The 25,438-nt window shown below is 36.0% G+C and overlaps 1 protein-coding gene across 1 annotated transcript in view; it reads left to right on the top strand.

The window, feature by feature from the left end:
* KCNN2 (potassium calcium-activated channel subfamily N member 2) overlaps positions 1-24,813 on the top strand; it is a gene marked incomplete at its 5' end in the record, with an annotated part of 96,202 nt that extends 71,389 nt beyond the window's left edge. The window contains 4 exons of the mRNA XM_083351002.1: positions 14,419-14,529; positions 15,798-15,925; positions 21,696-21,765; positions 24,351-24,813. Coding sequence (XP_083207128.1) covers positions 14,419-14,529; positions 15,798-15,925; positions 21,696-21,765; positions 24,351-24,638 — 597 coding nt within the window. The 3' untranslated portion in view covers positions 24,639-24,813. The remainder of the gene's footprint in view (positions 1-14,418; positions 14,530-15,797; positions 15,926-21,695; positions 21,766-24,350) is intronic.
* Between the last annotated feature and the right edge of the window lie 625 nt (positions 24,814-25,438).

Here is a 25,438-nt window from a genome sequence, read left to right as displayed (position 1 = left end):
GAGAAGATGGCAAATTAAAAACATTAATATTCCCAGACAGAGGTTCAAACTTCTATGCCTCAAATATAGAAGTATATGTATTAAATGCAGCTGTAATATGCTATCTAATTAATATAAGTGGCTTTTGATCCTAAAACTCCTCTGAGGTCAACATAGGGATTTAGTTCTTATTTTTCAGAAATTTCAGACCATTTAATTAGCTAGATTGATGGTCATTCTGTGAATCAAGATTCTCAGATATTAAGTTCATCATTGTAGCTACTATCACCTATGTTGCTTCTCTTGTGTCATTGGGAAATATGTATAACCAATTAATTTCCTTGTACTAATTCATCTGTTATTATCATTGTATATTAAATACTAATAAAGTACATGAATACTATGCACAGTAACAATGATAAAGTCAAATGCAATCAAAGGAGAGGACTGAATATGTGACTGTAATAATACCATTACATATCACAGTGGGTAATATTTCTGTGGCTTGAAGGGTGGGGAAAGGCAGCTTTGGATAGGACCTTTATTTTTGTAATTTATATTCAACTTTTCCTCAGACTGGTATAACTCAAAATGAGTTAAAGCTAGAATTAAAGCTAGAAATGAAACCAAAAGCTTCACAGATGAAATAAAAACATAGTTGAGACAAAAATCATGTTGCAGAATGATATGTCATAGCATGTCAGAAATCAATCTTTGGGATGACATTTGCAATCTTCCAGAGCAAGTTCAGATGTTGAATGCAATGTCTTAATATGTCCTGAGTCTTAATATGTCCAGCTCATTAGGATACTATATCACTACACTATCTGCTAATAGACAGATAGTATGGATACAAAATGTGGATTACCCTTGATAACCTTTCGAGGAATCTTCCTCTATCTCTTTTTCTTTGTTTACTGAGTACTTTATATTCAAAGTCTGCAGGAACAGTCTTAAAACAAAACCCTCTTACTATTTTTAACAGTGCTTATGTAATGTTATAGCTATAGTAGTAGTCTACTATATATTATTATTATTATATACGCTACATACATTCCAGTTCTTTATGCGGTATTAGTCTTCATAAACACTGGATTCTTCCCAAGAACCTACAGTGTTATAATGTAAAGCACATGTGTAATATATGTGCAGATCTTTTGTAAGTGACAGATGGAAATTTTGTCAATGCTCTTATTTTTTAACTGCCATCCAAAATATTTTGGATGGCACCCAGTGTTCCAATATACACTACAGGTTTATTCCATTTTTCCATTTCAGTTTTCAGCTCTTGATACTTTATGATCTTATCCAAATCTTTGTTTTCTATTCTACTGCCCCCTTGATATTGCTACTTAAATTATCTTTCTTCTTTTCAATCATAGTTATATCTGGTGTGTTATGAACCAAGACTTTATCAGCCTGTATTTGGAAATCCCACAATATTTTAACTTGCTCATTCTCAACTACTTTTTCAAATCTTATGTACACCCCAATTTTTTGTTACTGGCGCATGATAATTTATACAAAGTTCCAGTGAATAACTGTGTTATGTTGTTGTTTATAATCAGTTTGTGTTATCTTCTTACATAAGCTAAGTATATGATCTACTGTTTCTTCTTTTTCTTGTACACACTGCACTTTGAATCATTTAATATTTTTTTTCCATTCTGGCTTAGTTCAGATAGCTTGCTCTTGAGCATCCAAAATTAAGCCTTCAATTTCTTTTTTTAAATGTTCCATTTGTAAGCCATTGTCAGGTTTTATCTTTATCTTCCTGTAATGCTTTTCCTTGCCAGCATTCTGTTCATGTTTTTATTACCTAATTTGGATTCATGTTTTGCTTACTGTACTTTCAGTGAGTTTCAATTTGTAACTTGCAACAATGCTTGTTCTTGGCTGACTTTTACATAATCAGCCAATGCATACTTTTCTTCTTTGATAGTTTGTAAACCTCTTTCTACATTTCTTTGGGGCAGGTATAATCAATATCACTATGGGGGGGATGCATAGGGAATAATCATTAGTTTTCTTCTTTCTTTTTGGTCCAAACTCTCAATTTCAGCTTATGTCCAGTTAATAATTCCAGAAGCAAATCATATCACAGGTATGACCAGATACAGATGGCTTTCAGGGGTCCTTGGCACTCTCTGAGCCTTGTTGTTTATTTGCAGATGTTTCATTACCCAAACTAGGTAACATCATCAGTGCTAGTAAGGACTGGAGTTTACTCTCAGTTTATATTCTAGTGGCTTTCCCTGTCAGTATTGGTGGGGGTGGTCTTCGAGGTTATTTGGTTGGGCTGTTTACTGTTAGCTTATTTGGTAGTTCAATGATTGGGATATTGTTTACTTCTTGATCGTTGGTTTGATATTAATCTTAGAATTAATCTATGGTCATAGACTGCTGTTTGTGAGGTGTTTTAGTCTTTTTGTTCCCTTGTTGACTGTCTTTTTTCACAGTATATAGTTATTGTTTATGTCTATGTGTCTATTGATGGGTGATTTGTCAGAGTGGCAGACTTCTAGAAATTCTAGACAGTTAGAACAATTAACCAGTGGAACAACCTGCCTCCAGAAGTGGTGAATGCTCCAACACTGGAAGTTTTTAAGAGGAGACTGGACAGCCATTTGCCTGAAATGGTATAGGGTTTCCTGCCTGAGCAGGAGGTTGGACTAGATAACCTCCAAGGTGCCTTCCAACTTACTTATTATTATTATTATTATTATTATTATTATTATTATTATTATTATTATTATTATTATGTAGATTTTTTTGAACGTGGCTTGGCTTGGTCCAACCAAATAAGTTCAAAAATTTTCAGAAGTGGGAATAAGTAAAACAAGAACTTAACACCAAATCCCAACGTGCACTTTAAAAAAATGAGTAATAACAGACAAAGTCCTTGTGTGTCCAATCACACTTGTCCAATAAAGAATATTCTACATTGATATCATTCAACTTTGTATAACACCAAGAAGAGGCTGAACTGGTGCCTGGGCATTTGGTTTGATGCACAGGTATCTGTCTAATGTGACCTCATGAGAGCTTCTTAAATTAGTCATCTGAATCAGAGTCTTTCTGATTTAGATCCAGTCTATTACATCACAGTACTTATCAAACTCTGGTTAATTTCACTGGAGCACTGTAGCAGTTGCATAAAAATTTGTGCAGCAGGACATTTGGAATTGCCCAATGTCAATAAGAAAGGACATTAGTTTCATGAAGAAAGGACAGCTTTGTTAACATTGCAGCTAGTCCTACCGTAATGGAAAATGAAAGAGGAGAGCAGATTCTGTACAAAGTAATGGCAGAGCTACTGAAAAGAGAGACAATTGTTAAAATATTTTTTTCCTGGGATATGCACTAAAGAGAACTAAACAAATGGAAGAACCTCTTTGGGCAGTGCAAATTTAGGTGCCATTGATTTGTTCATGGTTTAAATTTTATTTGGAATTCATAAATGCAATACCTCCCTGCTGTTTATTAAAGGAGCCAAGCTTCTTTCAGACTTCTATGTAAGCTTGAAGAAAGGTATTGCTGGTTTAAGGAATTAACAAGAGTAAGTGTATATTACTCTTAAAGCAGAGGCACCTTTTTTTTCAGACTCACAGAAAAACCTGAAAAAAGCGGACTACTTTAAAAAACAGCAGAGAGCTGCTGTGCTGACATGAGGTCTGAAGTATTTCTTTTGAAAGATGTTCAAAGCGTGTAGTCCTAATAGGGAAGAAGGGTGGCTTCTAAAATAAGTGGCCTTAAAATAAATTTAACACGTTTCTATATAATTAGATTATTAATAGTTTAAAAGTCACGATAATCCAAAATGTCATTTCCATATAATGAAACCCTATGTCTTTGATGATCAGATCCTAAATAGCTATCTCAAGATTTTGTTGTTTGAGACTTTACAAAATCCTACAGTTGACATTTAGGGGTAGACTCAGTCTGATCATTATCGTGTTCATAAAATAATTTAATATAGAACGTACAAGACCAAATTGCCCCTGGTAGACAAAAGTAACAATGCAGGTGATTTGCATATTAAAGTTCATAGTAAGAATCTTTTCTCTTCTAATCATCACAACTAAGGCACTCACAGGAAAATATCCTGTGTTGAAAAGTCCTGTGTCTATTGATGTCCTTTGCTCAGGCTTTGTTAAAAGTAGCTGCAAATTTAAAGAAACAAAAATTAAGTCAATTCAAACAGGTCTGACATAAGTTGGTATGATTCATATTGCCAAAGAGTTTACTGTTGTTTTTCACATAGATACATACTCAGATGTGAAGAATGTCCATGGTTCCATAAGAAACAAAAACAGCCAGGAGGATCAAGACTCTAAAAGTTGACTTGCAAACTAGCATGGAAAGTTTTAAAGTTTCTGAGACATCCTAAGCTAGCCAAATGGTTGTAAATTGAAATCTAGGGCAGCATTTAAGTAATTTAAACTAAGATCTTCAGTGTGGCAACACCAGGATTATATAGCTCTTCATTTCAAAGAGTGATGACATTTTAGAGCTAAATAAGCAAGGCTGGTACTAAAATATAATGAGTTTTTCCAGAAAAACAAAGAAATTGCTCATATTTCATTAAAAGGGATATAAATCATATGAGAATCATTGCTATTAGAAAATCTTGAATAATTAAATACAATTTTAAAACTATTAATGGAACTGCAATATTTTCTCACTCTCTGACCTCCAAAAGGAGCGACTAGAAAATCATCAATGCAGCCCATGTTCCTTCCTCTAATTAAATAAATGTATGAAACAACCTCATTATTTTTTTATAGATTGTACATGCCTGTCCTATGTTGCAAGGCAGAATAGTGAAAAGTATGTTAAAACTATGAAAATACACTATACGGTATATCAGCTTTTTCTCTATTTGGGAAGAAACTTTACAGTTTTTTATCCATCTGCACGATCTACCTATAGTTAAATGAAAACTAATGATTGATGTTTTTATTAAAGAAGGATTTTCTTTGAAAGTTTTAGCTTTGTTTCCTACTGTATAATTTTAAGCTTCTTGGAGCAAATGAAATGTATTTGCTTCAAGAAATACATAAGCTTTCATAAGCTTTTTTTTCCTTTAGCTGTAAAGACACTGAAGATTGAACTGAAGTCTTTTTTTATAAATGAATCTTTATTTACATTTCGTGTTAAAAACACACCATACACCAACAAAGACAAAAAAAAACATTTACAATATACAAAAAATGAAGAAATCAAAAAATTGAAAACCATTTCAAAAATTTCACATTATATCTACTTCTAAACTAACAATTATATTCCACTCATTAAGTCTCTTATAACTATTCAACTCCAAAGCTTATTCATTAACAAAGACTATATCACTTCATTTTTGACCAACCTCCAAGCCAACCTCATTTCTTTAATCTTTTATCCATCCAAATATACCATTTATTCCATGATAGAAATGCTGGTGTCTCTTCTTTACCCTTCAACTTCTTGGTCAATGTGTCTGCTTCTGCACAATCAAGTATTCTCCTAATTATAACTTCATCCGGCGGGGTATGATTTGCCTTCCAAAATTGAGCATACCCCATCCTTGCCGCCGTTAAGATATGTAAAACCAAATACCATATTTCCTTCTTAATATTTCCAGGCCTGGAGCCAAGCAGATACGTCTCTGGTTTAAGCTCAACTAAACACCCTGTGATTTCCTCTATCCATTTTTGGATCCTCATCCAATATCTAACCACTTCTGGACATGTCCACCATAAGTGATAGTATGTGCCAATCCCTTTACCACACTTCCAACAATCGGCCAACAATCCGGGAAACATTTTGGAAAGTCTAGCTGGAGGGAGATGCCATCTATAAAGCATTTTGTATATGTTCTCCTTATATGACGTGGAAACCACCAGCCTCATATTAGTCCACCAAATCTCTTCCCATTTCTCAAGTGGAAGTTCATAACCAAAATTCTTCCCCCAGGCAATCATCGCATCTTTTACCACCTCCTCCCCTACTACCCTAGTTAGCAACAATTTATAGCACTTAAATATCATCCCTTTCTCTGGACCCAGCAGAATCTTATCTAATTCCTGCAGATTCAGATAAATACGCCTTCCTTCCTTATCCTTCTTATACCTTGACTGGATCTGCAGGTAGGCCCACCACTCCAATTGAAACCCTTGCTGAGCCAGATCTTGTCGTGTTTTGAGTTCTCCCCTGCTATCTAAAAGTTCTTTATAAGTTTGTCTTCTTCCCTTCTTGAGTAGGGTCAGATGGGTCAAGGCTTCCAAAGTTGATAACCAACACGGAATTTGCGCATAGTACGTAGCCCTTATCTTATCCCAATTCCGAATCAGTATATCCCTTATATAGTGGTGAGTAAACTGTTTGCTTGGAGGAGTACCTTCCCGCCAAAGAGCTGCATGCCATCCCTGCAGCAAATCAAATCCTTCCAAACTCAACAATTGATTATTCCTTAGACTTATCCATTCCTTGCCCCAACTAAGAGGGCAGCCTGATAGTAAAGTTCCCAGTTCGGTAGGCCAAGGCCCCCTCTTTCCTTAATTTCTTGCATCATTTTTTCCCAATCCTGGGCCGTTTCCCCTGCCAAACAAATCTAGAAACTACCCCCTCTAACTCTTTTAAAAATTTCAGCGAAAGTTTAACTGGTGCTGTCTGAAAAAGAAAATTCCATTTCGGCAAAACATAAGATTTCACCGTGGCTACCCTTCCTAATAATGACAACTGTATCCTACCCCATTTTCCCCAGGTCCATTTTTGTTTGTATCAGTAATTTAGAATAATTATCCTCCCTAATACTTGAACTTCTTCCGGTCAACCAGATTCCTAAATATTTCACCTTCTTCACAATTTTAAACCCTGTAATGTCCTCTAACATCTGTTTACTTCTATTTGAAAGATTTTTTGTCAATATATTTGTCTTATCTTTATTTACTTTCAGACCAGCCACGTTTCCAAATTCCTCAATCCTTTTTAGTAATGCCGTGCTGGATTCCAGAGGGTTTTCCAAAACGAAGACCATATCATCTGCAAACGCCTGCAGTTTATAAATTTGGTCTCTTATCTGAAGCCCAGTAATCTCCTCATCTTTCCTTATTATTCTCAGTAGGGGTTCTAAGGTTAGGATAAATAAAAGTGGGGAGAGTGGACAACCCTGCCTAGTGCCCTTACAGATATCAAATTTGTCAGTTAAATTCCCATTTATCAACAATCTTGCTTCCTGCTTAGTATAGATTGCTTTAATCATATTACAGAATTTAGCCCCAAACTCCATATGTTCCAACTGACACATCAGGAAATCCCAATTAACCCTATCAAATGCTTTTAGAGCATCGATAAATATTAAAGCTAATTGTTTATCTGGTCGGCTTTCATAATACTCCAGAACATTTAATATAATTCTGAGATTATCTTTTATTTGTCTAGTGGGAAGGAACCCATTCTGGTCTGTATGTATGAATTGATTTAAGTAAATTTTTAATCTATCTGCAATTATTGTTGCAAATATTTTATAATCTGAATTAAGAAGGGATATTGGCCTATAATTTTTAATATGCTTCGAAGGGAAGTCATCCTTAGGAATCAAACTAATATTTGCCTCCAACCAAGTTTGCGGGACTATAGCCTCATCCAAAATTTCATCAAATAGATCTTTCATATGTTTTCCCAACGATTCCACTAATACCTTATACAATTCTGCAGGAATTCCGTCAGTGCCTGGGGTTTTCTGACATTTCTGTTGTCTGACCGCTTTTTCAATTTCTGCTATTGTTATCTCCTGATCTAAGGCCTCTTTCTCATTAGGAAATAACTTAGGAAGGTCTGACTCCGTCAGGTATTGTTTAATCCTCTCCTCAGGAGCCTTTTCTTCCTGATATAATTCTGTAAAAAACTCAATCGCTATCTTTTCTATCCCTTCTTTATCCCCTATCAGTGTCCCCCTCTTATCCTCTAACTGCTCAATTCTTCTACTTTCCTTCTCTTTCCTTATTCTATAGCTAAGCCATCTCCCTGGTTTATTGGCATATTCAAAATAGTTCTGCCTCACCACCCTAATTTGACGTGCTATTTTCTCTTGGTCCACAAGGTTGAGTTTATGCCTCCAAAAATCCACCTGCCCCTTCCCGTAAACTTTCTGTGGGTTTACCTGGAGAGCCTTCTCTGCCTTAGTAAGTTGCTCAACAATTTCCCTCCTACTTTCCTCCTCCTTCCTACGTTTAACTGCCATCTGTTTTATTATCAAGCCTCTCAAATAAGCTTTAGCCGTATCCCAAACTATTCGTAGGGGCATCCCTTCCGTCCTATTTTCTAAAAAAAACCAGACTCATCTCTTGTTTAATTTTTTGTACAAAACTGTATCCTTCAGGATCTCCAGGCTCATCATCCATCTACTCCTCACTCTACTCCCCCTTATCAGTGTAATAGCCACCGGGTTGTGGTCTGCCCATTTGTTCGTCAAAATCATGGCATCTTTTGCATAAGGTATCAGCCCATCTGACAACCATACCATATCCAACCTAGACCATGAGTTATGCCTGGGGGAGTAGTAGGTATAACGTTGAGAGGCTGGGTTAATCACACGCCATATATCCCTAAGGCCAAATTCTTCACACATATCCCTAAATACTTTGGGTAAGACCCTCCTATCTTTCCCTTTTTTCTTCTTCAAATCAACCCTCCCTGTTTTGTAATCCTTAGCCCTATCTACCACCGCATTAAAGTCCCCCAAGAGACACATCTGCTCATACTCCAGATCTAATATTTTCCGATATATTTTCTGGAAAAAGTCTCCCTGATTATTATTAGGTGCATATATGCCTACCAGTAACACTTTGCTTCCCACCATTTCTATCTCCAGCATCAGGCTTCTCCCCTCCGGGTCCGCCCATAATTCTTTAGGACACAAGTACTCCTTAACATACATTGCTACACCTTTCTTTTTCTCCTCAGCAGATGCTACAAATAATTTCTCTAGTTTAGAGTAACTCAACAAATTAATTTGGCTTTTCTTAATATGAGTTTCCTGAAGGCATAATACATCAGCTCCACATTTCCTTAATCTAGTTAAGATATTTTTTCTCTTAACAGGAGCATTGAGACCATTAACATTGAGTGTCAAAAAATTCACCCCTTGACACATACTTACTTACGTGGGGCCTTAGATTTGGTAGTCTGTCTAGTTACCCTCTTATATTCTTCTCCCTTTCCCTCTCTGCCCCCCTCCCCTCCTCCCCCCTCCGCTCCCCCAGATTCCTCTCCTCCCTCTGACTTCTACTCTCCACTTCTCCATCACTCTCCTGATCACTAGTCCCACAAAAATTTTTATAGAAATCTTGTGCGTCGCGTAGACTCTCAATCTTTATCTTTCGGTCTTCCCACATCACCAGGAGCCCCTCTGGAAGCAGCCATTTATATGTCACACCTTTTTTCCTCAATTGCGAAGTAACAAATTGATAGCGTTGACGTTGCTCTCGGACCCTTCTTGGCAGTTGCTTAAGAATTGTAACCGGACGGCCTTTATACTGAATTGGTTGATCTCTAGCTCTATGAAGCACTTCATCTCTAAGCACCTTTTTGGTAAACCTAACATGCACTTACCTAGGGAGACTGTATCGCCTGGCATAATTGGTATAAACTCGAAAAGCCTCATCAATATCGCACCGAACCTCTTTTTTCTCTTTCCCCACCAGGTCTGCAATCATTTCTCCTACCACTTCTTCCAGCTGTTCTTCTCTGTCTTCCATAACATTTTGGAAGCGCAAAAAAGGCCGCTTTCTCCATCTCCAGGTACACCATATCATCTTCCAGCTTCTTGGATGCTTGCGTGCACTTGTGCTCCCATTTCTCCATCCGCTTCTCCATATTCTCAGAGTCCTTTTCTACTGTTTTAATTCGCTCTTCATGCGTATCCAGAGTCACCTGGACTGCACCCAATTTTCCTTTAATTTCCTTCATCTCCTCTCTCATGTCCCCCAACTCAGCCTTCAAGCTGTCAAAATTCCTCTCCATTATGTCCTGCATATTTTGTAACATCGTATAAATCCCTTGAATTGTAGCAGATTTTTCTGTCGCTGGTAGGTTCTCCATCGACTTCCTAACCCCTGGTGGCGTCGTAACCGGAGAGGCCGCTGCTGTCAAGGTAGGGGCCTTCCTTAAGGTTTTAGTTGACATTGTTGTTAAAGACATTTCAGTTTGTCCCAGGAGGTTTCTCCACACTACTGTACACCACAGGTTGACTCCTTCCCAGAAACTTTATCACAAACCCCGTACTTCCTTCTAATAATTTCACTTCCGCTCTTTAGGTAGAAGAAAAAAAAGAAAGAAGGGGTCACATCAATATTCGTCAGTTTCTATAAGTCCGCAAAGCAATACACTAACTTTTTCAGGGAAGAGAAAGCTTCCACCAATCATGTCACATTTGTAGACAAGTCCATTTAAGCCTGTAATCAGCATTCACGGCAGCAAAAGACAAAAGGGGTAACAAAAAAAAGAAAAAAGAAAAGAAAAGAAAAGAAGAAAAAAAATATTTGTTGCCAAAACCATCCCCGATAACTGGCTGCCGCTCCTTTCACTTCTGCTTAGCACCCCGCCGGCGCACTCGCTCAGAAAGTCTTTAAACTCACTTCCACTCTTTCTCACTTCCCTGCTTTTTCTCAAACTGCCGAGTCATTGGCTTCGGGGCTGCCAAACTGCGGCCCTCTTTCAAGCCTCCGGATCCTCGGGGTGTTTTCCTTTTTCCAGCATGGTGATTGCATCACACCTCGCCTCCAAAGATGCCCCCTCTGCTTCTCCCAGCCTCTCCAGGGCTGGAAACGGCAGAATATCGCCGCAGGAGGCCTGAAGTCTTCTTCTAAGCTTGGATGGTTCAGAATATGCCTATGCCAGATACTGTCCATTTGTACAGACTGATTTTAGGCATGATTTAAGCTGCTATCTTGAGAATTTATTTCCTCCTGCAGTAGTCCTTATCTTTTACAGAACAATTCCTCACATAGCTCAAAGAAAATGCAGATTTGTTATTGACAAAATGATTTAAGCTGGCTTAAAAGCTATCGAAAGCAATAGAAACATCAAAAAAGGCAAAAGTAATTGAACAAAAACAGGATACAAAGATCAAAGCAACAGTGATGAAGGATCTCTCTGTGCTCTGTCCCCAGTCTCTATTTCAAGAGACAAAAGGGCAGTTTGCATGATTCATTTCTTTTTATTAGATGTATTAAAGCTAGGTTGAAACCTCAGATATGAGAATTCAGGGAGTCTCTTTTCTTTATTAGGTGACAATGTATCTAGGAGCAGATGTCAAAAATGTAATATTTTCTGTGCCTTTCAATAATATCCTCCTCAAAGATGATTTTTTCCTCAGTAGTTCAATAACAGGTTAATATGGAGATCCTTCTCTCAGATGAAACGCTTCTTGTTACGAATTACCTGGTCGGTTGGCCATCCTCCTAATGAGGATGAAACAAATGGAATACCTGTTCAAATTCTTATAGGCTTTCAATTTTAAAGTAAAACTATTGTGCATTTTGGGTGACAACTAAATTTCCCCTCACTGTCTGCAAAAAGGACCTAGTTTCTGCCTCATTGGATCCCTAGGGCAATGAGCAAGAAATGAAATAACTACATTCTGTCAAGTACACACAAGCCTAGCAAGATAAGAGGGGGAATTCACCACTTATACCATTAAGCATAATGAAATGCTCTAGATAGAAGGACATGGTTTAGTTATGTATCCTAGATACATAAATGAACAAATGAAAATGATCTCTTATTTTGCTGTTTGGATAGATTTTGTCTGTCTTTTGCTTAGTCTGAAGTAGAAGGCAATTGACAAATGTATGTTTTTGATGTTAACCAATTTATCAATTTTTACTTACTACTTGAAAAAATATCAATAAAAGATAAGAATATGTTGTTTTAAAAATCAGATATAAAATTCAGGAGACCAGAGAGCAAACAGTTGTTGGAGATCATTTACGTTCTCAATCACATAATCAAGTCTTCAAAACAATATTAACAGTTATGGAATAAGTGTTAAGGTAAATATTAGGAAGAGATACCGTAGGTAATTAAGCATCTTTAAAATTAAAGATACTCATCATGAAACTAAGTAAAGTGATCATCAAGAAACCAAAATCATTTAAATGACTTTTCATTATGAGAACCCACACTGATCTCCATTGAAACCTTGTGGACTACATAACTGAGAAGGTCACAGATTTATTCACATTCATATCTACATCCACTCACACACATAGGCATACATGGACTTCAGGTGAAGTGAACCTTCCAAAATGTGGAATTCTAGCATTTAGGGGCAGCTACTAAAAAGGTCGTTTCTCTTTTCCCAAGCAAGTAAGTCTCTGCCCCCTTGAAAGAAAGAAAGGGACTTTTTCCTAATATCTTAGATAACACAAAGGCCAATATGGAGAGAGGTAATACCTACATTAAATGTATTCTGCTGTCAAAGAAATTTTCAAAGCTTGTCTCTTCTGCATATTTTAATTTGTTTAATTATGGTTCGCAACATATAGGAGATGACCAGGCTGAGCCCGAGGGAAGGGTCAAGCGTGTCATCAGTCTTGAATCCTTAGGAACCCACAAGAGATCTAAGTCCATCCTCTTGAATTCCATAGACTTTTGTTTACTGCCAATTTGCTTTGACTGTTAGATGCTTGTAAAGAGTGTTAGCATGAAACAAACCTGTATTCATTTGAACTGCCTTACCTCCTGATTTCCTGCACTTGGCACAATATGACACTTTTAAAAATTGATACATAAAATGGTGCTATCTTTCTTTTTATATACGTGAATGAGATAAACTATGCAAACATATTGATTTTATTTATATGTCACCACTCTCTAGTATTATGAGAAATGAAATTATACCTATTTGGAATCACCAAATAAATGGGTTGAATAAATTAGCAAACTTTCTGCACTGGAACTATATTTCATACATGTGTGAGTATACCTGCACTGTCAGATTAACAAAATGGAAAAATTCAGGTCAATCATAATTATATAGTTTATATAATTTTGAAAAAGCATTTAGAAATGTTTCAGTCCCTTAATTCATATGCATTCACAGGTATTACAAAGCGCATATACAGTGCTTCAAATCGATTGTAAAAGGATACGTGAGGCTTTAAAATAAACTATTCAAAGAAAATATCATTCATATATTAGGAAGCCGTAGTCAAAGTTTGAGTTAGGATTAGTTTGTTATAAGCCAAAAGTAAGCATATAGGAATAAGAAGGCTTTCAATGCATGTATCTGATTTATAATATTTGATCCACAATTATTTAAAGTATGAAGCTTAGGCTTATCTAGGTTCTCTAATTTCTCTTTATGTAAGATACTGAGAACATCCCCGAGAAGCCATACTTTACTAGTTGACTATAACTGGGAGTGAATTGGGGGAAGAATGAGAAGAGACTATAGCTACTTTTTAAAATTTCCTCTGGCTTTCTCCGTTGACAGAGTAATGGTAAAGGAGACTGGAAGAAATTTATAAATTAGCACCTTTAGTACAAACATATGTTTACTGTTATTAAAAGTCACATAAATATGAAATTATTTTAATGGAGGCAGATATGCCAAATATTCACTAAAATATAAATTCCAGCCCCCCAAGAGATATATTATATCCCTGTAAATAATCATAAATTGAATGCCAGATTACCTTTATAGATAGTACAAGGATAGATTGCACAGTATTTCACATTTCATGGCTTAATTAGATTTAAGTCTTTTATTAAAGTTGAAAGATAAAGTTTCAGTAAGTATTGCTTTTATTGCATTTGTTCCTAAAATGATTGCACTTTCTGTGTTAAGACGCAGTGATCACACATTATTGAATGGTTCAATTATATTCATTATTAGTGTAGTATAAATGCTAATGCTCTTTTGAATCTGAGAAGATTTTATCATCTATATCTATTTCATAAAGTGGCTAATGTCTAAAAAGGCATCAATAAGTGTTTGTATGTTTTATCTCGAATGCCAAATCCATATGCAAGTACTAAAGTCTTTTTTCTATGGGCCTATTAAGTTCCAGTTTCTTTCTCTCCAATAAAATATCTGCAGTTTCCAAGATTTAATTTGGAAATCTAGGCTGAAGACAACTGAAGCATAAGAAGAAGGCAATATTTTCCATTCTTTGTTTCTCTTTTCCTCTTATTATGGCTACTCAGCAGTTCTCTGCTGTATCATTCTCCACTGTGAAAAACTCTGTGAAGAGGACAAAAAAGGACTAAGGAAAGTCAAAAGATATAACTACAAATCCTGACTATGATGTCTAGCATGGACACCTAATTAACATTATATAACTGAGCTGAATTGACTGCATTATCCAAGTTAATAGCTGAACTGATACCCTTCCTTTTTTTGGGGTCAATTCTGTTTTCCTTGATTGTGTTTTCTTTTATTGCTGTTCCCAGGGTGCTGGTTGCACTGCACTAGTGGTAGCTGTGGTAGCAAGAAAACTAGAACTTACCAAAGCTGAAAAACATGTACATAACTTCATGATGGATACCCAGCTAACTAAAAGAGTAAGTTATAAACAACTATTTTTGGATATTTTTTATAACAAAGTCTTGTGTAGTTCTGCTCTCTGAACAGGATACTTCTAAGACCTGAGTTTGGAAGGTTGACTATTCAGTTTCTAAGGATCATATCGATGTTAAGTACAGGACCCAATGTCATGTGAGCAAAAACTTCTGCACAAAGAGAAAACATTCTTTTCTTCTATTCTCCCATCTCTCCTTCCTTCTCCCTCCTCCCCTCCTCCACATCACAGCTTTCTGGTGGAAATTACCACTGAATGCATCCTACAGTTGAAAAGAATGTTAAAAAAGACCACACATTAGAAAATACCAGTCACGAAATTATAAATGATAGTGTACATAGAGAGCTGAAAGGGAAGGAAGACATTCCTAATCCTTTGATCCATTCTGATGATGTGAACCACTACAATCTGCTCTGTGTATTTGGTCCAGTTGGCAGATCTGAAGATGTTGTTATGGTTGGAAGTCTCAGGGCATAATCCAGAGATAAGCATAAGGGATGTGTGTGTCTGTGTGTGCCAGATAAAAAATAATTTAAACTGCAGTACATGTATTGAATCTATTTATATGTAACAAATACATAGTGTTATGTCTGAAATGTATTTTCTGTTTGCAGATAATATTAAATACACTTTTAAGTGAAAGTGTTTGGAAACAGCAGTTACTGTTTTACTCTTCCGCATTCCAACTTTTAATTACAATCGGTTCTCTAGAAATATATGTAAAGCATGTTTCAAACCTTTACCTTTATTTCATCTTTTTTTCCCCATGGAGAGAAAACACTCCATGGCAACACAAAATAAAGGAGAAATTCCTCCATATGGAGAATATGGCGGGAGGCCAACATGTTCATCACGCAGGGGAGTCTGCAGAGTATGGTGAAAAAGGCCACAGTGGTGCAATTGAAGCTCCACCCGCATCTGTATGTGTGGCAGAAATAAAATAGAAGCAGAGCTTTGATCATATATCACCATGGCCACCATCTTGAGTTTTCTGATCCTTACATCTTTGCATGTATCAGACAACAAGGTGATGGCAACAGGTGTTTTTTCCTTGAAGAACCAACAACCGAAGTAAGGCAGAAAATAAGAATAGCTGTTATCATTCCATGAGCCATCTACAACATCCGTCCTCAGGCACGTTTTCTCCTGTAAATGTTTATGATAGAAAATATGTTCAGGGAAAAACCTGGAAGGGACGTGATTTGAATTCAAACATCCTGATGTGAGTTTTATTTTGTTTTTGTTAAATAGGTGAAAAATGCAGCTGCCAATGTACTCAGGGAAACATGGTTAATTTATAAAAACACCAAGTTGGTAAAAAAGATAGACCATGCAAAAGTAAGGAAACATCAGCGCAAATTCTTACAAGCTATTCACCAGTAAGTACTCTGATTTGTCTGTTTTGCTCTGTGAGGCTTTCTGTGATAATCACACAGGTTTGCTTTCCAGACTGCTGCCTCATATTCAACTTTCTGTTTATTCCATTTAATATACCATAATGTTCCATATATGGTACTACATCAGATACTGAACAAGCAGGTTTATCTTTATGTAATGGAGCTTTTTTCTATCTTCCTCCTATTTCCACACACACACACACACACACACACACACACACACACACACACCACACACCGATATCTGCTCCAGAGGATCCTGTCCTTTGAAAGTGATTTTGGGCAGGCCGGGGTAGAATAGAAGAGAGAGTGGGGAGGGATGATATGTTGGCAGATTCTTTTTTTCAAGAGTGAATAAATAGTACTCTTTATCTCAGGAAGAAAGTTATTTCTATTTAAATATGCATTTCTGCTGAAAGGAAACAAAAGCAAAAAGATCCCTGCCGCAACTTCTGCAGACGGATATGTATTCATATAAATGGCCAAATCTACATAAGAACCATGCCTACAGCTCTAAAACCAAAGTTATCAAAGGCATGGCATGAATATTTGTGGGGGTGGGAAATGGAAAAATGAACGGAAATAAAAATGTTGCATGCAACCATATCCACCCCCTTTACTTAGAACTTTTCAGTAAGAAATATTTTTCTTGTTTAAAAGCAAATACATTTCATATATACGACTGTTTAGAGTATAAATTGTTCTAGTACATCAGATGACAGATAAGAATATCTGGAGGATCATCGTATGATTTAATGGGAATTGTCAAAATTGAATAAATAATATTGGTATTAACCCTCAGGAGATAGTTAAATATGTTCAAATCAAAATATTTTAATTACAGCCATTAAAGGTTCTGGCAATATACCAATTGCATTGTAGGAGCTAAAGCTGTGATCTTTGGAATGATAAAGTTATTTAAAAAGCAGTATTGCTAAAATAAGATGTATATTGGTAAAAAAAAAAAAGAAACTTGTTGGTTCCACTTTAACATACAAAATGTAAAAACAAACCATGATTCTGAGGTGGAAACTTTGAGAACTGTAGGATCCTTGCAAATAAAATAAAAACAATACTTATTTCTGTCTTATGCCCATTTTTTGAGAAATAGTCATTTGCTGTTTTCTCAGAAAAGGGAGAAACCAATAGTTGTCCATCCTAATACCAAAATCTTGGTGGGCAGAAAGTGTTGTGTTCTTGTGTTTTTATGTAACAGTCACACACACAAAAAACCCTGTTTTAAACAATCTTCAGTTGTGTATAAATATCTGGACTCTGAATCTTAATACTAACTATGATTTGCTTAAACAGAACATTATACAACTGTGGTTTGAAAGTGACTCATTTCAATAGATCATACTAATATTATTAATAAGTTAGGCATTATTAAAAGTTGTTAAGCAAAACTGAAAGCAAAAGTTTCCAATCTCTTCATCATGGCTGTGAAGACCATGAAGCTCACTATAATGTATAAAGCTAATTTACAGTTTAGCATAAGTTTAAATAATTCCAACAGTAAACATTTCTTTTCTTCTTTTTTCCTTTTACTGTAAAAAGGGAAGTAGGACATCTGTACATTGAATGTTTTGATTATGGCTCTCACTATGGCAGGCATGAATTTAGTCACATATATTATACCAGAAGTGAAGGGGAGATAGATTTTGTAAATGTCTTTTTCTTCTTGTGCTATTGATTTGACCATATTAAATAGCTGTAATATTATTTCCATTTCAGCCTCAGTACAGTAAAAGAGGCTGAATTAAATCAATGGTTATTTAATATGTTCAAGCAAAATTCAATATCTACAAATATTTATTTGGTTTAGCAAACATGAGGTTCAACAATGCTGTATATAGAACAGGCCACAATAATACAAAATGAAACATGCTTTCAGAAATACGTTTACATAAAATTTTCATTCCTTTATTTTTCAGTTGAAAATTGTAATCTAGAAAATATTAGAATTTGTTGCATTTTCTTCAGGCACTTTGGAAGGCAAGAACTGGATATGAGAATTGCAAAATATAATATATCTGAGCTCAGATCGCATTTCGTAGTAGTATTCTACAGTATAGTCATGCTAGCTTGGAATTAAGTTGGACATATTTACAACTGGGTGTAATCTGTAGAGAAAACTAGCAACTGATCAGTCTCTGTATCATTTACATTTAATGCTAGTTGAATTCAGAGCAATGTTTTGCCCCCTTAATAGAACAGGATGGCAATTAATTGCAACACATTTTTTGTATTTCACTAGAAAGTGATTTTTAAAATGTGTTTTCTAAACTTACCATGCTTCTACTAGGAACAGTCCCTATTTCAAGAAAGATGTTTGAGCCTCCCTCCTGTAATAAAACAATATTCTAAAAGCTTTGCTCCATTTATCTCAAAATTGCTGTGTAAGGGTGTCCTTCCTCTGCTATTGAGTAGGAAATAACTTGGAACCATTTTTATAATCTTCCTTTCTTATGCAGAGTTCTGCATCTCTTGGCCTTTCAATGATTCCTGTGTGGCATCACTAAGTCCTACCACATGTAGGAAATACCTTGCTTCTTCCTCTGGAGATATCCCCTGCCTTCTCATACTATTAGCAGCCCTCTCATTTGGTCTTTGATGCAATTGTTAAAAGACATCTGTATAATTTGATGATGACATATCCCAAACCGACAACATTCACAATCTGTCAGCAAATGAGGAGGAGAGGGTAGGAATCATTGTTCTGCATCTACTTAGGAGAAACACACTGTAGCATCTCTTAAGCCCTTTGTCTTTCATTTGAAGAGATAAACTCCCTGCCATACCCCTGACTTTCAGATGGCAGTGACAAACTACAGAAAGTGACATAAAACCAACGGCAGGCAACCTGGGTATTATACTCCACTGGGAATAGCTTTCAGTTGCTTTCCATATGCAGCGCTCCCAAAGTATTCCACCAGGTCTTCTATCTTTCTTTCTTACCAGGACAATTCTGGTCAAGAAAACAAAAGACTGAATGGCTCTGCAGTCTTCTTTTGGTGATAGCAAACGAAGTACCCTTTTTTTAAGAAAAGGAGGGAAGATCAAACTTCCATCACAGATGTACAAAGCATATTGCTATTGTATGGTGATCCATTTTCCCATTGATAAAAGTCATGCTGGGATGGGAAGTTAAGCTTTTATGTTACCCCTGTATTACTTTGTATATGTATAGCAAGGAATGTGAATAGATATCAATTAATTCAGCTGTGATGAAATGGGGGGCAATAGAGGGTGTAATGATACAACAGTGTTATCCTACATCTGAGTTGGGTACAGATTTCATTAGGCACGGGTCCCCCTTGCACCATAGGGAATATGTGAGAAGTACAAGCTATACAGATCCTGTTGCATTCACTTGAAGACCATCCCTTGTACTGATGTGTTTTAGAAAATGTTACAGTTTGTTTTCTTTGTTTTGTCTTTTATTTCAACAATGAATATAGAGCTCGGAAGTAAGTTGTGTGAGCTGTTCCTTTAAAATTTGCAGAATTTACCTCTGTCTGCATGCAACAAATGGATACTTTATTTGTGAATTTCTATAGTCTGGTTGCTACCGTGGAACTGCAATCCAAAGTCATGAATTTTATCTGTGATAAGTGAAGTTCAGAAGGGATGAATCAGAGTATCAATATTTCATAATTTACAGAGAAAGATCCGACTAGTTTCATTTTTAATCTGACTGTTGCAGCTAAGAAAATATTAGCGTAAAAAAGTTTTCCTCTCACCACTTATGTAAGGCTAAGAACATCCATATCCTGAAAGAGAGAAATATTCTTAGTAACACACATTTTTTTCATATTTGTCCCACATGTTGTATGAGGAAGGAGTGTCAATTCTAAATGAATAATTGGCCTTTATGTCTTTAAAAATAACTGGCAATCTAGTTTTAATAGACTTCTAAATGGTTGTACAGAAATATCGACATGCCTAAAGATATATTCAAGTTGTGTTTATTCAACTGGCACTCTTGCTTTATTTCCTTTTTTGGTTTATGTTTACAACCACACAGGACCTTGTTACATGTTTGCTCATGCAGTAGATTCTTCCTGTACCTGACATTATGAAGTTCAGCCTTTTCTCCTGACAGTAATGATGTGTTTGTGCAACTATAGCCATATTTTCATCTTCATTTCAAGCAAAGTGCATGCACAGCCCTGAGCAGACCCTTTAGAGGGAATTAGAAAGCTGCTGAATTCTGGACATGTGAATCAATCAAATTTCATTCTGAAGAAATAAAAGATGAACAAAAATTACATAGGTATCTATGGTCAAGGGCTATAATACCATTTTTAAGGTAAATTGATTATAATATGTCAGTAAAAGCATTCCAAATTATGTAAAGAAGGCAATTCCAGTGGGGTTGACAAAAATGACACTGAAAAAAAGAACAGAGTAAAATCTCTATCCATCTGAGGTTACTTGTATTTCTTTAATTGATATACATTCTCAGATATAAAAACATAGAGCACAGAACAGTGACAAATGAGAACTACGTTATAGACTGAATAACTTCCTCATGCAGTTATCAGAGTGGGTAATGTATTTAAACCATGGATTGTAGGTTTTTGCACAGATGATTTCCAAGCTACAGACTGTCCTTACCTGCAGGATTTCCGTATTGACTTTGATAGAGATAACACAAAAAATCCCTACATATAAAACTGCTTTCTCTGATCAAATTAAAGAATGCTTGCATATCAAAGCTCTGAATGTACTTTGGTGTGAATAAGGAAATTTGGGGGGAAAATTGCACTAAAAACAGTGTGCATGGAGGAGGGAACCACAAAATAGCTATTTCTGTCCTCCCCCATTTTGAATCCTGAGCACAAAGGAGCTGCCAGTCTTTGTCAATCTCAAGTCAGCCTCTTTGGGGTGTAGACTTGGAGCACAAAATTTTCTATTACAATGCAACATAATATACCCTGTTTTTCCTTTCTTATCGTACTCAGCTAATTAACATGAATGGAATGACTTAAGCATCAAGGGAAGGATATACCCAGGAGTCTCTTTTACAGTATACCCATCTGATCTGCCTAGTGTTCCAGTTTACTCTCTGACAGATAAACAGGCTAACTAAACCAATTAAATTTTTTATCCATGCAGATTTTTTATATAGTACTTAGGTGAGCCACAGCAATAAGGACAATAATAACATATTAACATATGTTATTAATAATATAATAATGACTAACATATTAACAAGGGCATCATTTAGCTGCTGGTCAGATAAAAGTTTTTAAATATTGAGAAGGAACTCACTTATCACTGTGTTTCCATCAGGTTCAAACACCTCCTAACCAAATCCATTTCAGACTGAAGAGGGCTTTTACCTGTATCTAGTCATGTAGGCATAAGGAAGAAGTATAATTACTTAAAGTAACAGTGAGGAGATTACTCATTACTTCCTATGGCTACTTGCTAGGATACAGGAGCTTTAAGGAATGTTTTGGCTTTCTTTCATATACTATGGATAAATCCTTACTTCTCTCTTTGAATTCAGCGTTGAACATGGCAATTAGTAGTTTCGGGGACATCACATTTTCTTGCTCTCTCTTTCTTTTTTGCGGTGTTAAGGAAGCATGCTCTTCATTGTACCCAGACACATAACCAGTTATGACTGTACACAAAGTATTCAAGACATTGTCCATGCAGTTATTTGTTTAGATGCATGCCATATACAGGTTTTATGAGCTTTCAAACAAAAAGATATCTGACTTGGATGTCTATCTTTTAGATTAAGAAGTGTTAAAATGGAACAGAGGAAACTGAACGATCAGGCAAACACTTTGGTGGACTTGGCAAAGGTTGGTACAACGTTATAAATGAACAGTATGTTTTCTTACTTTTAATTCATTTCTGAGCTTTGAGATTCAGTATAAATTGATTCAATATATAATTTGAAAAGTTCAGAGACAGAGGGAGGTAGTGTTTAAGGAATTGGACTGGCACTGGTAAGACCCTGGTGCTAGATCACTGTCAGCTATGAAAATTTACTGCTTGACTTTGGACCAATCACTCTCTCTCAGCCCAACATAGTTCATAAAGTTGTGGTGTGAAAAACTGAGAAGGGAGACAGTGTGTATGGAGCACCTCTGGACATCCAGAATGAGGCAGGGTATAAACATAATATATAAATAAGTGAATCTGGAATTAAACCTACATAGGCTCTGGGCCCTCTTCGATTTTTGTGTGTATACCGGTATGTACCTTTGAGCCAGTCTTGACTTCTGGTGACTGCCTGGATAGCCACCAAAAAGTCATAAGAATTCCTAAGAAAATCATGATGTGTTATACCAAGGTAACCAAAGCAGTTTCTGACTGAAAGTCTATTTGAAATTGCTGCACATAATTAGCATTCTCTGGATGTGTCTGAAGTTCTCATATACAGTATTATCTCCGGAAATAGTATGTTTGAAGTAGATAGTTTTCTAGTTCTTTATGTTTAACAGAAGGTTTCTTTAATAGTAGATTTATCATTACTTTTTTCTGACACAAAAAATATAGCCATCCTCCAGAGAAGCCTTAATTATCTCCCTTAAGCATTGAGGCTGACTTTATTCTCAATTTAAGCAGCTGGGTGGATAGGGTTATAGCAGGAGGTAACCTTATTTTTTTCAAATACTCTGTCAGTATCCTTCAAATCCTCAAAATGAAAATAACTTAAAACTCTTATGACAAGGAGCTGCCAATTTACATCATAATCCTCTGCCCTAACACTGAAGTTTAGGTCAAGTTGAATTTGAATTACTTTATATTGCAAACTGCAGATAACAAGCACCATACTTCTCTGGCTCCTTATTCACACCCTCCTGAAGAAAAAGAGATCACACAGCAACTCTGGCATATTCTGTACATTTTTCACGTCCTTCACTAACATGGAATACTGCTCCAGAAAAGACTGTAGTCAGTACTTCAGTTTATTTTGAGGTGTCATCCTTATGTTTCATTCTGGTTCATTGCCCTCAACTCCCTATTAAAACAGCAACATAATTAGTATTAAGGCTAACGTGCTGCTTGACTCAGTAGAAGACAGGATGTAAATCAAACTAAATTGACTGATATGGCTTTGTAAAAGAGATGTGTATGTTTTGAAGCAATAGTACCTGCTCCTGGGGCATTCTGTATTCCTAAAAGTGAAGGTAAATCTCCTGGCCCTTTAAGGAAACCCATTTAGATCCAACTAGTTCCTGGGATCACATGTTTTAACCAGCTCACTATTCCGTGAAGATTTATATCAGCAATCATCTCAAAGCTGACCAGACTATTAGCTGGCCATGGCAACTGAGTTATCCAGAGCTCCTCTCCTCTGTGATCACAAAATCCATCAAATTTCGAGTGAAATCTGCTGTTAATGTTGGAACAGTGAGCATGTAAAGAGTGCATGGGGATATGAACACAATATGTAAAAACTATAATGGTTGTGTAAGGTAAAGGGAGGCAGAGCTGAGGGAAGGCCTGTCAGCTATTAGGACTCTGTGTTGTTGAGATTGTATGGTGGTGAAGGAGACGGTTCAACTCTGATTAATCAAAAGGATTTTGCTTGGCTTTGCTTTGTTTTAAGCCAAGGGTTCCAAGTGACAGAAATGACCCTTATCAGGCAGTTGCATTAGGTTGTTATTTTGACTTGTATATATGCTAGGGTTTCTTCAATTAATACCATACTTTTGCATTTATTTTTGCATTTATTGCATTGCCTTTTCTTAGACTAGACCCTTAAGTACCTCATTGCCTGCAAGCCTTACCTATCTGATTATTGTACTCAGCATCTCCTTTCAATCAAAGATGAGCATGATTTCCTGTTTTTCTTTAGGTTAGAGGAATTTTACAATATAACAGATGGTAGACTTTGTAAAAACCCCTAGATGGCTCCTGGCTGGGAAAAAGGGTGGGAATACCACATAGCCAAGAGACAAAGTGGGGAATATGGGGCAGAGTTTAAGGAATCATTTTGTGTTATATAGAAAACAGGGAAAAAAATACTACTGCATAATGTGCACTGAGACCTTTGGAAAATTAACATTTTCCTTCTATTAATATTGGAGAAAAATGAAACAATTGATCTATTAAAATCTATTTCACAAGCAGAGAAACTTTACAGCTGCTGGGATAAATAGATTTCTACACACGCATGATTCACGTTTGTGTATCTTTATTCTTCTGAAGGATTTTTCGTGTTTGACATGTGGATGTGCTCCACCAAAAATGAATAGCCTCAGATCAGTGCAGTATGTAGCACTACTAGCATAAAAAATAACTTTGTAAAATAGGTTGGTTCCAGTTGTGAATCTATTTGTGTACATTCTCCTTGTCTATGAGTGAAACTTGAACTTTTGAAAATACTGCTGAAGAATCTTGTGTAATTTTTTTCACTTTTTCTTTCTCCTTTTAGACTCAAAACATCATGTATGATATGATTTCTGACTTGAATGAACGAAGCGAAGACTTTGAGAAGAGGATTGTTACTCTGGAAACAAAACTGGAAACTTTAATTGGTAGCATCCAAGCTCTCCCTGGACTGATTAGCCAGACAATTAGCCAGCAGCAAAGGGAATTTCTTGAACATCAGATACAAAATTATGATAAGCATGTAACCTACAATGCAGAACGATCAAGGTCCTTGTCTAGAAGACGAAGGTCTTCTTCTACAGCACCACCCACTTCATCAGAGAGTAGCTAGAAGAGAATAAGTTAACCACAAAATAAAGACTTTTTTGCCATCATATGGTCAATATTTTAGCTTTTATTGTAAAGCCTTATGGTTCTAATCAGTGTTATCTGGGTTCTGATGTCAGAATTCTGGAAACCTGAATACACATTTTAGGCCAAAATGAGTGAAAACTCTCTTTCTCTCTCTCTCTTTCTTTTCAGATGCACAGTGAATGCACCTATTATTGCTATATAGATTGTTCCTCCTGTAATTTCACTAACTTTTTATTCATGCACTTACAACAAACTTTATTACTACTACAGTATATAATATAATAAAAGGGTTACTTTCTGCACATAGTTGCTTGGTCACTTTGACTTTAACATTCCCAGCTGTTGTTTTTTTTTAGATGGAAATGTAGAAAATGCTTTAATTACAATGAAGCTGAGCTCATTTTGTGCTTTTTTTTCAAACAAGTTCTTATTTGACATTCTATGCAGGAAAAGATCATAGTAATGATGCATTAATTTAAATTTAAAATTAATTTAAAAGACTGGATGGTCTTTATTTAAAATTTTGCTTTTATTTTTCATTACATGCCAGCTCGAGCAGAGAAAAAAGTAAACAAGTTGTTTTTGTTTTGAAAGTTCATTGATGAAAGTCACTGCACCCATATCTCCTCCAGTATATTGTCAGCATGCTGTATGTTCTTATACCTTATTTATACAAATAATTGTTTACTAAAAATTTAGAAAAGGGCTGGCTCCAGACCATTTTAAACATTTTTAAATATGTTTATATGTGGTGTGTGAGACTATCGTATATTTATT

This window comes from Vipera ursinii, assembly GCF_947247035.1.
Source record: "Vipera ursinii genome assembly, chromosome: 2".
Classification (NCBI taxonomy): domain Eukaryota; kingdom Metazoa; phylum Chordata; class Lepidosauria; order Squamata; family Viperidae; genus Vipera; species Vipera ursinii.
Note: the sequence above shows the minus strand (reverse complement) of the source record. Positions and strands in the feature narration are given on the sequence as shown.